We start from the raw sequence: 17,596 nt of genomic DNA on the forward strand, positions 1-17,596 counted from the left end.
GTGAGATGGTGGTGGCCACCTTTGCTGTCTGTCTAAGGACGTGGCAGGAAAAGCACTGGTTGGCACTGTTCTCTGTCAAGACATTCTTGTCATTGCTTTGTGGTTGCCATTACAATGTTCCCATCCAGGAACCTTTCAAGTAGAGGACTGCTTTTGTTACACATAGCAACTGAAAGACCTCCGCCCTCAGCCTAGTTCCTCCCTCTAGCCACAAATCATAATTTCTTAATGTTATTTTGCAGTTGGTATGCCACACAAGATCCTACAAGTGCTCAAATTCGGTTTCTTTTATATGGCAAATTAAGCATGGAGGATGTTTCATCAACTATCATGGTGACTCCTCTGATACTATCTTTGTCTGTTTTATAAGAAACCTATGCACAAAGGAAAAGCCTCCTTCTCCTACCAGCTGGTGAGCTGCTTTTGTAGAGCCTGGAGTGATTCCAGGAGATGGGCAGACAATAACCATGTTCCAGGGGAAGAAAATGCAACATGCAGCACATGGACGCCTTCGTGGTGCTTCTGTTGCTGGCTCTCCCTCCTTTCCCTCTGCTGAATTGAATTAAGACAATTGAAAATGAACTCCATGTTAGATGTCACCTAGCTGCAGGTGAGAGGAGGTATACCCCTTTGGGAAAGAGCAGGATCATCACCTGAAGGTAGATGTTTTTTAACATGCACAACCCCATGCACCTCTTTGTGTGTCTAAAATTGAAAAGAAACCTTCACCTAATTCTTAGGTGTTAAGCAGAGGGGTTATCTAACAAATTTGCAACACATTAGGAAAGTTATTTGCTCCAAAGGGAATTCAATATCAGCTGAACAACCAGGTACAAGTCTGAAATTCCTGACATCCTCCCAGTAGCCAAGGGCCAAGCCCTCGCTCAGTCTCCTGGGGCTGAATGGGAAAAAAATGGGATTTTCTTCAGCAATGGCATAGCAAGAGAACATGTTACTTTATTGCAAAGTGAAAACACACTGTGGAGCACCTGGATCAAATACTTTGGCACAGGAACCAAGTTAATAGTCTCCAGTAAGTACCATTACTGTTGATCTGATTTTCAGAGAGTCATTCAGGTTCTCAGGTAATTAAGAATGAAAGACTGCAGGATAAATCATGTTTCGTCTGTGAACTGTGCGTGGTGCCCCAGTTGGGTGGGTTGATAGGCAATAAATATATCGACATCATGAATAGAGAGATTGCCTCTAGAACAATTAGTGAACACTTATTAAGGACGGGGGAATGGAAAAATGCGGAGAGGTAAAAATTTAAATATTAGGATGGATTCATCCCTGTTCTGGGAAAGAAAAGTCAACTGCTTGAAGGTTTACTCTTAGAACAGCAAGTGAGAAATGCAAAAAATTTCTTATCGGTAGAGGTGGTTCAGTATAAGCTGATTGAGGAGGAAAACTGCCTAGAATGTAATAAATTTCTAGTTCCTGGCCTTACTGAAAGTAACTGGTTTACTTTTTCATTTGTATTACTCTTAATTGTGGTGAAACTATGTGATCAATGAGATGAATGTTGTTTTCAATATAAAGCATATAGCAATGCCTAAAGTATGTTGCTCAGAAAATACATGAAATGATCAAGGTCAAATCGTAAAAACCAGAGGAGAGTTACAGAAAAATTGAAAATGCTATCCATGCCTCTGACCAAAAATGTTCTCTGATGCAATTTTCAATTAAATTGTGCCTGTATAGAGGCAGCTGCTTTTGCCAAAAAAGACGACAGTGTAACCACTTGCCAAAGGCATGAACTTAGTTATGGGAGTCAGTAAATTTTGTTTAGAATATGGACTTTGCATTGAAAATATGGACTTCAAAATACAAGTTTGATGAAACTTTAGTTAAGATACTTTCACACAATAAGTAATTTGCAAGATAGGACACTTAGGAAAAAAATTGTTTACCTGTATATTCAAAACAACTTTCTTAATTTCCTTTGGGAATCATAATGTAATCTCATTTCTTCTTAAAACAGCAAAACCACATTACTTTAGAGAAAACCTAGCAGACCAGAGGCAAGAGATCCTTGTTAGAGAAATCCCAGAGCTAAAAGAATTAGAACATAGTTATGAAATAAGCACAGCACCACTTTTTTTCTCAGAAAATGCCAGGTTTAAAGACTTGAACTTTTTACTTGTTACTCATAGTATTTCTAAAACTGGCACTCTAGTCAATGTTGAAAATTCATGAACCTCTAAATCAGAGAGACTTTTTTCTGTAGCCTGTGCAAGAAAAGCACAGTGCAGGAGATATTGCTAAGCTTTATCAGACTGTGAGACGTTGATGTCAAAATATTTGGAAGTGGAACTAAGCTTATTGTTTCAAGTAAGTACAAAATGTAAAATCTTACTACTTCTGAAATACTTTTCAATACAGTTGGATACTGGATGCGTGAAGTGCTCTGCTGTTTTAGGTCCTGCTAGCTTTAACCTTACTGAATGTTTTGCAGGATTTTCCTCTTAAACAGGATTTTCATATGCAGAACACAACATAATTGTTTTGTATTTATGTATGAAATAGAGGAAAAACAATAGCTATTGCAGCACAGATGTATAACTAACCCCTATTATTTTCTTCTTAAAGATGAATTTAAATATGGCAAAGATAGCATTCAGAGAACTGAACAATGTCTTCGTCTTTAAATATGCATATTCAACCTTTGCAATCTAATTGATTCTGAAAGAAAAGTGTCAAACCTTTGCATCTTGTGCTGTTCAGATGTCAGTACAATGTTCAACAATTCTAGGTCTGATTTAATGGGGGTGTGTAAGGAACAAATTGCTTGGCCAATATGTGATCAAATAGTTTCTCCAGAAAGCAAAGGGGGCCAAGGTGCTCAGTCTGCACTGTCCGTCTAAACTTTCAGAAGACTAAAATCAGTTGACATGTATCTGGTCTATTTAACAACACATATACTCTCAAAGACCTCCACACCTTTATTGGTTTTTTTTTAGTTTAGATGACTGCTCCTTTTATAGTTTTCAAGGGTCTAAAACTTGATTATACAGCAAATCTGATTTTCTTTAAGAAAAGGTTTTTATTTACCCGTATAAAGAGACCAGAGCTGCACTGTTATTGCAAAGACTTTATTCACTGTGAGTGGTTATTACAACAAGGTGTTTGGCTCCGGTACAAAACTCATTGTATCAGGTAAGTTACATGCTATTTTCCATGCAATAAGCTAGAGGAGGTGGGTGAGCTTGGGGTGGCAATATAGATGAGTGTCACAGTGTCCCAGAGGGCACTCAGGCTGCTTGGAGCCTCAGCAGGCACCATCCTTGCACAGGACTCCCCTCCCCGGCTTGTCGTTCCTCCTGTAAACCTTGTTGTATTTGTAATGCAGTGGTTTAGGATCCCAAACATTTCTGAAAAGGAGCTATTTTGAGCCACTTTTGATCATACCCCTCCTTAGAAATGTGGTGGGAAATGGCCTGTAGCAGTTTCCAGAGGCTGCGTTCTTTCCTCCAGCTGTACTGAAGGAAGAAGCAGGGAACTGAGCAGCTGTGAAATAAGCGTTAAAAATAAAAGAAAATCTCTTCCCGACACAGAAAAAAGGGCAATATGCAATGACCATCACCAAAACCCCGTTTTTAATTTATCTAGTAAAAGTGAAATGACTTGTCCCTAATTGTTTTTGTCAATACACAGTGCTTTGGCAGTAGAAATAAATTATTACTTCCAAATGTTCTTCCTATTGTTTATTAACATGCATATGAAGAAGTGATTAATTTTTTTGCCTCTCCTGCACAGAGATTTATTTTACTGGGAAGTGGAGGATAAAAATCTCCATTTTCCCATGTGCTTTAAATGCCATAATCCTGGAGTAAACAACTACACAAACACAAGGCACAGGAACTATTGCTACCAAATGTTTTAAGCGTGGTTAAATATACAAATTTATATTAACATATCAAGCATATACAAATTTATATTAACATATCAAGCAGTGATTGTTTTTAATGATTTATTTCAGAAAGTCTAAGTAAATCATAACTATAATTCAATAGAAATATCCATGTCAGGATAAGCATGTTGTTTTTAGTGAAGACCCTTACCTTGTTAATCAGGTAGTTGCCATGTTTTTCATATCTACAGCATCAGTCTAATTCTGTAGAATTTTGTCTTTGTGTGGCCAAGGCTTCTGACCAATGAATAGAATAAAAGGGCTGTAGTTACCTCATGCTTATGATCAGGCATTTCATCACAGCTTGTCTTTTCAGAGGGGACTATTCAGTATTAGCTCAGTAACTTACTCCAAATGGAAAGAAATGGAGAAAACTAGGATTTAGGCTAAGTGACCTTAATTCAATTGAATTATCAGGGATTAAGCTTGAGCAGAATCTTCTCCCAGCTCAATCCTGACAGTCAGAGAGAGAGAGAAACTCCCATCAATTTGTAATGAACTTGATTTTGTCCTTGTTTGTCTGTTTCAATTAGCTTTGACCAAAAGGAAGTTGCTTGAGACATACGATAATGTAAGTAACACAAGGGCTGGGAGTTAAGAGACTGGTTTGACATTTATATTTGGTGGAATAGATGAGTTTTTAGAAGCTTACAGCAGAACAGGAATATTAATCCAACATAAACTGGCAATGCAGGATTCTTCTTCAAGTATCTAGGCTCTCACAAGGTCACAACAGGGAAGCTGAGACTGAACCCGAGACCGAACCAGCCTCTCCAAATCAATATTTTTTCCCTTCAGCACAGAAGCAGGGTGGTTTGGTCAGGCAGCATGGGGCTGGTTTTCCTGTGGCATCTCTTCTGCTACAGCTGCAGCTGGGTCTCCCTGGCAACTCACAAGCATACTGCTAGCTTATTTTGAAGTGATGAAAAGAACAATTTATTAACATTTCTAGGAAATAATTTAAGTGCAGAAATTATGGCAGCAATACTTGATTTCTTTAAATGCTATCTCCTAAATATTAATGAAGTATCTACCATATTTTCATCAAACGCATTAAAGTTCAGAGTTCAAAAAACTACAATTATTTTTTGCAATTATATATTATAATATATATATTGCCTAAAGATAGGCAATTTACTTATCACGGAATTGTTGGAGTTGGAAGGGACCTCTAGGGACCATCCAGTCCAACTGCCCTCCTAAAGCAGGGCTGCCCAGAGCACATCACTCAGGAGCATCCAGGCGGGGCTTGAAGATCTCCAGAGAAGGGGACTCCACACCCTCCCTGGGCAGCCTCTGCCAGGGCTCTGCCACCCTCACCCCAAAGAAGGTCTTCCTCACATTGAGTGGAACTTCCCATGTTCCAGCTTGTGCCCATTGGCCCTTGTCCTGCCACTGGGAACTACTGAAAAGAATCCGGCTCCATCCTCCTTCAATCCACCCTTTAAATACTTGTAAACACAAATAAGGTCTCCCCTCAGCCTTCTCTTCTCCAGGCTAAAGAGCCCAAGCTCTTTGAGTCTTTCCTCATAAAGGAGATGCTCCAATCCCTTAATCATCTTAGTTGACCTACATTGGACTCTCTCCAGTAGTTCCCCTCATATGCTACCTGAAGTTGGATTAAACTGACTTTCTGCCTTTTTAAATCAAAATGATGAAGATTAATGTATGCATCAGTTTCCATTAGTATTTTTTTTAATAGGGAAAAGCATGAAGACCTGAATCAAAACCCAGTAGACCTGAAAGTCCAAATGAGCATTAGGGCAGAAGGATGGGGCTGTAAGACAAAAATAAGGGAAGATGCGTCTGCTTAAAAGAAATCTGCAGAGTGAAAGCCTCTTACCATGATTATTATTAATAGGAACATTTGCTAATGGCTTGAAATATCAAGGATTTCATGGGCACGAAGATGAATTCAGTATCCACTTCTTTTAAGGCAATGTTCACAAACAGGTTTCAGTGTGAACACTCCTGTTCATAATGGTCTGTGTTATCCTAAAGCCATGACCTAAAAAGATCAGCTTGAATTGGTGAGAGCATGCAGCGCGAGGTTCTTATTGTAGGATATATATATTCATACACATACATGCACATATATAAAAATGCATTATTTCCCATGTTGTTAAGGTGATAATATTTACTGTTCCTCACGTTTTCAATAGAAACCTCAGGGAATGCTGAAGGAGTCAGTCTAGAAAATTACAAATCTCAGGTGTGCAGAATCTGCTTAAATATTTCTGTGATTTTGAATGCTCACTATTATGTTAGAGCTCCATCCTCCATTTTATCAGTATTCCAAATCCTTAGCTTTTCTGTACATGCAAGCTTATTTATTTAAACCTGAACAATTAACATAAATGAAATCTGTTGTATGAGCAAACACAGGTTCATCCATACACCATTTTGTATGGAAAGTTTTAATTATAGAAATCAGAGAGTGAAAAGAAACACGTAATTTCTAATAAGAAAATGAAGCTAAACTTGGTTGCAAAATGAGGTTTTGAAAACATTGAGACTAGGTTGGTTTTTGCAAAGCACTTGTATACAGTGACTATTACAAGGTCTTTGGAACAGGCACCAACCTTATTGTTTCTGGTAAGTCTTTTAGTATCAGAAAATATGTCTTGCTCTGATAATCCAAAATCTAGAGCAGAGGGAATGTGATATGCTAATTTTGAAATTACAACACAGATGAAAATATAGATTTTCAAGTATAGTACAGAAAAGTGACGTGGACTTTACAGTTCAGGACCGACTTTCATTAATTCCGTTTAACAGTAGTCTAGCATGTGTGTATTTTTGAATCATGTCAAAAACACTCAACATCCTGGAAAAATAAAGAATTTTTCCAGAAAGAAAATAAACGCCCTAGAGAACAGTAGTTTTGCTTTGGTTTGATGTTTTTTTTTAAACAAGTGATGGCAAAGATTAGCTTGAAACTGAATTTAGTACATATCACTAAAGGGAACAGCAGCATTACCTGAGATTGAATTCAAATTGTCTACATGCATGTAGCCAAATGAATACACTCTTACTGTTCATATGATGGTTATTAAATATGGTCCTTATCTGGCCAAAATGTCCCAAGCAGTTTCTGTAAGGGAGTGGACCAGTGTACATTAAGTGTACAACTTATCGTCTCCAGTAACTGTTTTCAAAGACTCAGTTTTTTAAGTTTTGTAATGGAAAAGCTTTGGAGTAAATGTTGACTGCTCTTTAAAGTATCTGGAGGTCAGGACTACACTGTGTTATTAGTGATAATACCTGAAGTCGCTGGCAAGCAGGACAAGAACACTGCTTATGAGCTGAGTGCTCTCAGGTCCCCCTGGCTTGAAGGGGAACTGAGCTTTGAGTTTCAGACAAAATTACTCCATTTTGTGGGGTAATCCAAGTAATGGGAATAAAAATTTCAGCTTAAGAACAGATTGACCTTATTTAGAAACCTTGTTTATAGATATGTATAAAGAATCTGTAGAGGAATTTCATTAAGACAACTTTTGACAGTTGATCTATAAAAACATTTTGAACCCACATTCATTAATAGCTCATTAATTTCAAGCCTAACTCCACAATTTCATTTGCACAATGTTTTTCAGTCTCACTGAATTATTACAAGAGAGAAAAGACAGCTTTTAGCTTTAGGAATATCTGCATATGCTTTTATATTATTTTAAAAAGTAAGTCCTGTGTACCTCTTAAAACCTGCCTTAGAAAACTGTTTAACAAAGTAAACAGAAAATTTTTTGAAGTTTAACCAAAACCCAAATAGACAGTGGAGTGTTCATGAGTTCATCACTTTAACCTTCTTCATAATGGATCAGATCATTTGCCCAGAAAAGCCAGTGTAAACTGTCTCATTGACTTCAAGGACTTTACAGATCTGCCTGAAAATACATCAAATTTTCCAGCCAATTCTACAAGTTTTCATCCTTTTTTTCCACAGGCATACTTACAGGTTTGGGTTTTTTAAATTATTTTATTTTTTTCCACACACAAACATCTACACACATGCTTATATGCAAAATTTCTCCACTGTCATGCATTTACCTATTTGTATATGTGACACTCCCCCATGCATGCACAGTTGCAGTTATTCAAGCAATATGTTTTCTCAGTACTCTAATATGACTTAGGCATTTAGCTTAAAGGGTATTTTTATGGTAAATGGAGAGACATGGGCAATTCCAGAGGTAGAAATTATTCCATCTTAATAGAAGTCTCTAAAATGGGCAGGATGAACTAGCAGCTGGAACTATCAGTCTCTGCCTCTCTATTTAGATTTGATAATCCAAGAGAATGACATAAAACTAGGCAAATTTTAGCCTACTGAAATTAGTCGGGGCAATTTATTAAGCTTTGAAAAACTAAAAGAAACATTTAAAATAGGATTTGCGGACTGCAATGTCACTGGTACAGGAGATACATCTTGGTCTTCTTAACATGAACAACTATGAAAAAAATAAATCATTTTAGAAATTAGTTTAATCTTGCATCCCTGGGAGGATTGATGCATAAAGAAGAAAAAATTAACACCTTAATTACTGTTAGAGATCCATAAAATAGCAATTTTATTTCTGGTACAATGGAACTCAGTTAACATCTTCATTTTAATGACCAATCTCCAAAATGAAGGAAATTGATAGTATAAGGGTTATCTTTTTGAAGGCAGACAGCCTTATGGTTTGATCATCTTTGCTTTCAAACACTGAGTATCAAATACTTAAAAGAATCACTAGGTTTAGGGGGGATGCAATGTAGAGGATTGCTCTAGAATAGCCAGATCATTTAAAGAAAGGTGTAAGCTTTTTGACAAAAATACACATTTATATTAATGTGTTTTCTCATAATGCTTGAAAACTGCACCACTCAGCCAGACCACACTTTAAACCTTGTGGATCTAACTGTTCAAATCCAGTGGCAGGGATTTACCTAGGAATTTAAAGAGAAAGAGAGGTGTAAGGAGATGGACATCTAAAATCTTTCTGCTGCCTTAAAAAAAAAAGTCTTAAGCTTTACCTTTTATATATTAAAAGTAAATTTTGAAAACTGTATCTAGTCTTCGCTTGCAGTTAAGCATCAACAAGAATGATTTCCCATGAGCACAGCAGAAACTCACATTTAACTAAAACAGACTCTTAAATTTACTTTCCACTTTTATAATATCAAAATGTCTTTGTGTGGACAAAATCGGGATGATTTGGTCTCCTCCTAATAACATACGACTTAATCCAGAGATGGCTACCAAAAAATGGCAAAAATAAATTTTTGTTGCCTGTTTTTCCCCCCCAAATATCACAAATCTAATACCTGCTTTAGAAAAAAAAAAAAAAAAGATATAGCAGGTGTTCATTAATTAGCAGTGGGGACTTATACTGGGGACATAAAACTTCAAAGATTTGAAAGATAGATGGTCTACCTTTAACATTCTGTAGACAAAATTTTCATGTAGTTGTTTTTGCATAAACATTATAAAGCAATATTAAATTTCTCTTATCAAAAGAATGAACAAAGCTCTTTCAGGAACTATTACTACAATTTAATAATTGTCAAAGACTTCTGCAGACAAATACACTTTCTGACAGCAGTGCTGCTCTGAAGGCTGTGGAATATAGGATTGCACGTAGTTGCCTGAAGTTTTCTAACTCCATTTCAAGGAAGATTATTAATATCTTCAACAATATTTCAGTTTCTGAATGTTTCTCAAAAATAATTTTTCAAACATTTTTGAGTAGGTTTCTAAACTTAAATTTATTTTTCTAATAAAACACTCAAGAAATATTTTGTTAGATATTTTTAACCTACTCTAGTATTAAAGTATTAAAGAGCAGATCTAGTCTACTCTTGTCTTTATCAGATGTGCTGCTTGACAACAAGTATGAATGAAGCAGTCTAGATGTTAGTGTACTCTAAATAATTTAGGACTTAAATAATATTTCTTCATGCACATGGCACAGTATCAAAGCTTAGATCAAACATTCTCTGGATTCTGGAAGACTCTATATTGTCTAAACAAAAATGAATTTAGAATCATAGAATCAGTAGTATTTTAATTTTCTTGTATTCTGATTTTAAGCTTGATTTTCTATACCATACTCAGAAAAGTCTCTATCCATTTTAGTTCTCTGTAACACAACACACATAAAACTAAGGTTAAAAGTAATATTTTCTATTTCCATTTATAAATAGTATTGTAAATGGTTTTGACTGAAAATTAAAACTTGCCATTTGGATCTATTGAAATAATATTTAATATAAAGTGTATTTGAATGCCAGGTTAGTCCAGCTCGCCAAAACCTTTTTTTTTTACTTCAAGGATGGAAATTTACTTCAAGGATGGAAAAATCCATCCTGTTACCTAGAATTCCTTTCATATATGAGGCATTTCTATTCCCATCCTAAGTATTTCATAACAAATTAGAGAGCTGAAACGTTTGTTGGTAAGACATCTAGCTTGCTGCTCTTCAGAATTTGTATTTTGTGGCTGCGTATTTATTTGCTGTATACTACTGATCTTCCAACTCTCTATTTTGTTAATTTTTTTTCCCCCAATAACCAGACAAACAACAGTCTGGACCGGCAAACTTTGAAATCCTGCAGAAGGAACATAAAAATCAGATAATGTATGTTTGCCTTATTGAGAAATTCTACCCAGATGTTATTCGGGTGACATGGACCGATGAAGCAGGCAAAATAGTAGAAAACGGCATAGTAAAAGGAGACGCCTGGAAGCCCACAAAAGAGGATAACTACTCAATCAGCAGCTGGTTAACTGTAAAGAAAGACGCAGAGACGAAAAACAAGAACTATTATTGCAATTACGAGCATGAAAGCGGAAACGACAGAGTACCAAAACAAGGTATATACTACATGTTCATTCTACTTATTATTATAGACATCACTTCTTCTTTGCAATAAAATTACAGAAATAATGCTTTCTCTTACTGTTCCTGAAAGCATCTGTGCCCCTTGGCACAACAATAGCTAAAATACACATCTGAAGAAACTACCAAAGTTTTCCCAGGAAAAGCAACCCAGCCTGTGCTATGCTCCTGAAGTGGCGTTGCTTTGTAATAGGAAAAAAAGTAGTTCTTGAATCTCATCAGCTGTAAAGTAGCATAGCTGAAAGGTCTACATTGAGCCATGTTACCTTCTAGTAAACAGAAGTTTCTGAAAACAGTATTATCTCTCTGTTACCCATGGCTTAAGTCCCTCTGACACTCCCTGATATTAGTCATAGGGGACTAAGGAGTTAAAAAAACTAGGGAGTTAAAAACAACATTGTCGGGGATGTAGAGCAAAGTTTAAATATATTACTTACTCATAGTCCAGCAATAGCGAGGAAATAACCATGTATGAAAAAAAGATACCTTACCTAATTGTGGAAAGATTGATTATGCAAAGTAAGATCTGAAAGACAATGCAATTTTAAAGAAAAAAGTTAACCTACAATCAATGCAAATTGTTTAAACTGTGATAATATCTTTAGGAAAATCTGCATATATTGGTTTTAATTAATATTTTCTCAGTACCCACATCTGTTCAACTTATATAAATTAACGGAACTCCAATGAGTGAGAGCATGGCTGTACATAACCACTACATTTCAACCTTCAAAATATATTTTGACAAAACCATGCTTCAAATTTATTTAAGTGGAGGATGTATTTAGGGATGCAATACAGATATGTTTAAGCCCACATATCAATGCATACAAACACCCTAAGAAAGAACAAACACAAATTTCCTGCTTCAAGCACAGAAAGGTTTTATTTTAGAGACCAGCCTTCACCAAAATAGCAAATTCTCATTAGGGGAACCTTAGAACATATTCTCTTCAATATTATTCTTTGTGTTGAGCAACCATTAAGTAGCAGATGGAAGTCCATTCTGATGTAAATTATTCTGCGTTTCTAATAACAGTACCTTGTGAAGGGAAACAGACTGCAGCTACTTCAGTGACAAGGCCAGGTAGTCAAATTGACTGCAGTTCCAAATAAAAGAGATTCTGCTAAGGAAAAGCCCCATGGACACTTTCCTGAAAGGGCAAAGGCAAGCATCCCACTTACGGCAACAAACATCCAGTCACTTCTATAAAGCATTTTCCCCCTTCAATTGCTCCCTGCAAATGAAGCCTACTTGTGAACATCTGCTCTGCAGACAGATCTTAAACATGCTTATTTTGTTGTTCAATACTAATTTCCCATTTCACTGTTGCTCTGCTGCCCCTTTTTTCCCCCTATTTCTCAATTCATGTTTGTTAAAATTAAATAAAAGCCTAATTTGGGCATTTAAACTCTGTTTCCATTAGATTCTTCAAAGACTGTTTCTCAGGAAGAGGACTGCAGCACATACCCTGGAAACAGCACAGTTGTTTTCAGTAGAGGTAATTAAAATGTATTAAAATGTGGGAAAGCGATGCATGTCACGTGAGAGTTAGATATTTCTATGTATGCTCAGAACATCATGAAAATGACCTTTCTAAATAGCATCCAGGAAATGTTTTAACTCTGGAGCCTGCAACTTAAAAACACAGAGTGCTACTCTGAATTAACTTCTGTTGCAGATTTTAAGGGGCTCTCCTACCTTTATTGGGTATCTTTAATAGGAAGCCACGGATACTGTTCAGGCTACTAGATGATTAGCCCATATTAAGTGCCACTTCTTTAAATACCTGAAGTAATTAAATGCTCAATGCTTCAGCTCATGCTCCATCAGCCTAGCAATTTCCCAGCACTTCGGACAAATAAATTTTCTTTTAGCTTGAATGAGGATTTGGGAAGAATCACCACATAGGGATTCAAGCAAACACGGTGCTACTGGTAACCAGTGCTGGCAGCACTACAATTATGTTCTTGCCTTTGCAGGGAATAATAACCCAGCAGCATTGTCTGAGAGGCAGTCCAGGGCTAAGAAACCTGCTTGGTCTAGAGCTTACTAGCAGTGCAAGCCCACTCAAAGGACGCTCAGGCATTGTCTGTGTTTATACACTGTCCACTGGAATCAGTGTAATTGTAGCAGTAATAGACTATACAGTGCCAGTTCTACCTGTCTTTTAGGAGGTTGTACAATATTGACATTAAACAAGACTTCTCTGTCTTATGTTTGTAACAGATCCCTTGTATCACAGGACAGCGTATTTAGTGTACATCGTCCTTCTTCTGAAGAGCTCCATGTACTACCTCATTGTACTCTTCTTCATCTACAGAGCATGGGCTACAACGAAGCACCGAGGAAAGAAAGCGTAAATGCTGGTTTAGGAAAGACAACATTGTCTTCAATTTGCTTTGCTATATACTTATCCATATAGATTCCCCTGCTCTCAGTGTTGTATGGAACAACAACAAAAAAGATCCCCAAAATAATGTTCTGGTATCAGTGCATAAGGCTTGTTTTGCCCTACTGCTGGTGTTTTCCTATTTTTTCTGAGTATTGAACTGAGGTAGGCAATAGAAGTAAGGTTAGATACCTTAGATTTTAATCCAAAGTCCATACTGCACAATGAGGAAGGTACACATGTTAAAAGTAGTTATTAATGCAGAAGTTTAGAGGTGTAACAAGGCTTTTGACATATTAACCACAGATGCATTTTGTCATTGCGCTTAAGGCTTAATTAGGAGCATTCCTGTGCTGTAAATTCACGGGTATTTGTTCATTTTTACTATGAATGATTTATTGCAGTCTCACATATCCACCAAATCATGACTTAAATATTTTGAAATTATGTGTGCTTTAAGAGTCAAACGCAATTTTAAAAAGTGAACATAGTATTGTTGAATGAAGTTAGACAAGCATAAAAGCAATTCTCACTGTATCTATAATGATGTAGAAGGCAATAAAAGCTATCCTCCAGGTGCATTTGTGAGGGCTGGGTTTGTTCACCAGCATTTCTACAGCATGTACCATGACGGCTAGAAAACCTGATTCATTTCTCTGTTTGCAAAAATTCCTCAGGAAATCAAAGATCCTTAAAAACATCAGTTTCCTCCTTTTCAATGTATTACACAGGAAGACTTTTACACAGAACAATAAAAGCTAGCTCGTTACACCTTTTCTGTTGAAGAGCTAAGCCAAACCAGGGGGAAATGCAGTGCCCACACCATCACAAGGGAAGGACAACATAAGCCAGGCTCAGTTTTAACATCAACAGCTATTTTACTAACAACATCTCTTACAAGCTTTTTTACCATCTGCATTTTGAAGCCAATGCAACTAATTACCGCTTTAATGCCATATTACTCTTCAATGTAAAGAAAGATATGATGTCTAGTCTTTAATCAAACTCTCTTTTAGAAACAGCTGATATCCCATGCTATCATTTCTTAAGCCTCGATTCCAATCAAAGTGAAATAAAATAGCTACAAAGGTATTTTTGGAATGCAGTTACTGCAGATTTCAGCAGCATCACCGATATTACTGTCCTGGTCTCCCCTACCTTTATTCCTGCTAGAAAAATCCTTAATTGCATTAAAGAACCAAGATCTCTTTCACTAAAATGATCCCCAGATTCATTTGTTGTGTCTCATACACAAAACTGAAAGATTTTGCAAGATCTGGAAAACCAGAGAAAACACAGCTTTTTAAGCTTTTTGCACAAAACCCCCTGCTTACATGCAACCCTAAGCCATTCTAAGCATAGCTATCACCTCACCATTTCTGGGGTTTCTCAAGTACGTGGTTGCAGGTTTTACATCTGCAACAGCTCGCATGTCCCTGAAGTTTATTTATACAGACATACACGGTTCATACTAAGTTTTTAATTTTTATTTATTTAGCCTGAATAAGAGGGCAAGTAGATTTTTAAGGCTTCTGTGTGCTGGGTCAGGAAGCTTTGGTTTTTTAGTGGAAAAACCCTGTAAACTGAACCAGTCGCAACTGGTTCAGAGGAGGTGGGCTGTGATGAGAACGGGCGATAAGCTGAGGACAGTTAGACCACAGCCATCCTGCCTTTTACCACAGAATACCTCTAAACCATTTCCTTCTAATGGAAATATAAAGTGATAAAAACCACATGCCTAAGTGTGTACATGTAAATAACACAATGAAACTCACTGTTTGCTAGGCATGTTGATCTAACTGCATGTTTGTGATACGTACGTGTAGGGGCTATTGCTACCACAATGGTACATGGGTGCTGCAGGGTGTTTGCAGGACTTGCAGTCTTATTTATCAAGAGTGTACACCAGGGTGAGATGCTATCTATTAAGTGGAAACTTCTGCTGTCAGGATCTTGTAATTGAAAGACATGTCTTCTCAAGTATATATCTTACCACAACTGATTTTCAGTGATTTCAAGCCTCTACAAGTATGAGCATTACAGCTGATCTACTCCTGTTAGAGTTGCAGAATTAATGCAACAGTTACTGCATTAATGCAATACTACAAAAATGGTTACAGGCAATCTGGTGCTTCTAACAAAAACAAGACAGCATGGAATCACCTTTTTGCCATGAAAGATCAAAAGAGTGATCAGCACAAATAAATTTATTTGTGGAAAGGGATTTGCAATTTATTCTTTATCTTGCTAGAATAATTTCCTGTCCTGTACTGTACACACTTGAGAATATTGACTTCTCAACTACCAAAATAACCTACAACAGCTAATTAGCTGTGGATTCCTCTCACATGAAGTTGTAAATGAGAAATACCTGCATAAGGATTATAGCAGCCTGCCAACAGCTTAATTCTGTTAATACTAGGTACCAACACTAATAAATTTTAAGATAGATTCAAATAGCAGACTACTCAGTTTGAGATTTTGAAACTGCTGGGGCACCAGCACACACTAAGAAACTGCTGAGGAAATCAAAAATCTCAGAGAATAGTTTGAGAATTTGCTCCTCTGCACCTATAGATACGTACAGGGAAATAGACAGAATGACAATCAACAACAAGTAATTGACAAGTTTTACCTAGTGAGGCCAAGAAATCATTAAATATAGTTTCACCATAGATAAATTTTACTTCATTGTATTACCAGTCTCTTGATAAGGTACACAAGACAACACTTTCCTGTAATTACCTAGTTCTTGGAAGATTAACCTCAGGAATTACTGAATACATCTTGGACAAATATTTTCATACCACCTGGGAGGCAACCTAATGCCCATATGTCAATAAGATAATATTTGTGAGATATTACAGCACATGGGAACCCTTTGTTTTCTAATGAATAAACTCTCCTATCAGCAGCTCCACCAGCAAGTCAGCCACAGACTCTGTTGCCACAGTTTCCAAACTCCCCAAACTTTCCCCAGAGCTTTTCTTTTACAGAAGGCAGGATGAATGAAGATGAGAGTCAAGTCAACAGATACTGAAAATGGGGAGGCTCAAAAGAAAAGGCTACCCACTGTCACCAGTGAGCACTAGAACATTTCAGATCAGAAGCTTCAGCTTCTCAAGAAGATTTCATTCCTCCTCCATCTGGCAAAGTGAATGCATGGCTGTTGTGGTTTAACCCTAGACAGCAAATAGGACCATGCAGCCACTTGCTTACTCCCAGAAGGGCAGGGAGAAGAGGAAGAAAAGGAGGGGAGAGGGAAAAAAACCAAACTCGTGTGTTGAGATGAAGACAGTTTAATAATAACTGTTAATAATAAAGAAAAAAGAAAATAATAATAATAATAATAATAATAATAATAATGGTAAAAGAATATGTAAGATACAGGTCACTCTCACCATCCTATGAATTGGTTACCCAGCCCAACCTGAACAGTGATTCCGCCTCCTGCAAACCTCCATTTATAGACTAAGCATGACATCTATGCTGTGGAATATTCCATTGGCCATTCCATTGTCCTGTCTATGCTCCTTCTCAGCTCCTATGGGAAGCTGAAAAAGAGTCCTTGAACACTGTAAATATCAACCCAAAACAACTAAAACAACATGCATTATTGACATTCCTTCTATACCAAATCTGACCATAGCAGCCACTAGAAAGAAAATTAACTCTATCTCAGTTGAAACCAGGACTTTAGGGCAAGATAATCCTGAAAATCAATGAAGTAACTCCCAAAATGAGGAAATCATCTCTCATATTCAACCAAAAAGACACAAGTTTCTGCTGTGACAAAGTGCTCAAAGGCCCCCAAAAGCTTAGGTGGTCACAGGGCCAGAGACAGCTCCTGTGGGAGACAGTAAGATACAGGTCACTCTCACCATCCTATGAATTGGTTACCCAGCCCAACCTGAACAGTGATTCCGCCTCCTGCAAACCTCCATTTATAGACTAAGCATGACATCTATGCTGTGGAATATTCCATTGGCCATTCCATTGTCCTGTCTATGCTCCTTCTCAGCTCCTATGGGAAGCTGAAAAAGAGTCCTTGAACACTGTAAATATCAACCCAAAACAACTAAAACAACATGCATTATTGACATTCCTTCTATACCAAATCTGACCATAGCAGCCACTAGAAAGAAAATTAACTCTATCTCAGTTGAAACCAGGACTTTAGGGCAAGATAATCCTGAAAATCAATGAAGTAACTCCCAAAATGAGGAAATCATCTCTCATATTCAACCAAAAAGACACAAGTTTCTGCTGTGACAAAGTGCTCAAAGGCCCCCAAAAGCTTAGGTGGTCACAGGGCCAGAGACAGCTCCTGTGGGAGACACTGCTTTGCAAGAAGATGTCTTGATGGATTAGTCACTTCAGGGAGACTTTTCCTTTTGTTTCCTGGAATA

General features: G+C 37.1%; 1 gene segment (V, D, J or C); it reads left to right on the plus strand.

The window, feature by feature from the left end:
• Positions 1-1,187: 1,187 nt before the first annotated feature.
• Positions 1,188-13,768, plus strand: LOC106892322. The segment is given in 5 exon segments: positions 1,188-1,261; positions 3,065-3,159; positions 10,470-10,769; positions 12,222-12,296; positions 13,025-13,768. Coding segments are annotated over 5 exon segments (678 nt in total).
• The last annotated feature ends 3,828 nt before the right edge of the window (positions 13,769-17,596 follow it).

The sequence above is a fragment of the Calidris pugnax genome, unplaced genomic scaffold, assembly GCF_001431845.1.
Source record: "Calidris pugnax isolate Ruff unplaced genomic scaffold, ASM143184v1 scaffold124, whole genome shotgun sequence".
Classification (NCBI taxonomy): domain Eukaryota; kingdom Metazoa; phylum Chordata; class Aves; order Charadriiformes; family Scolopacidae; genus Calidris; species Calidris pugnax.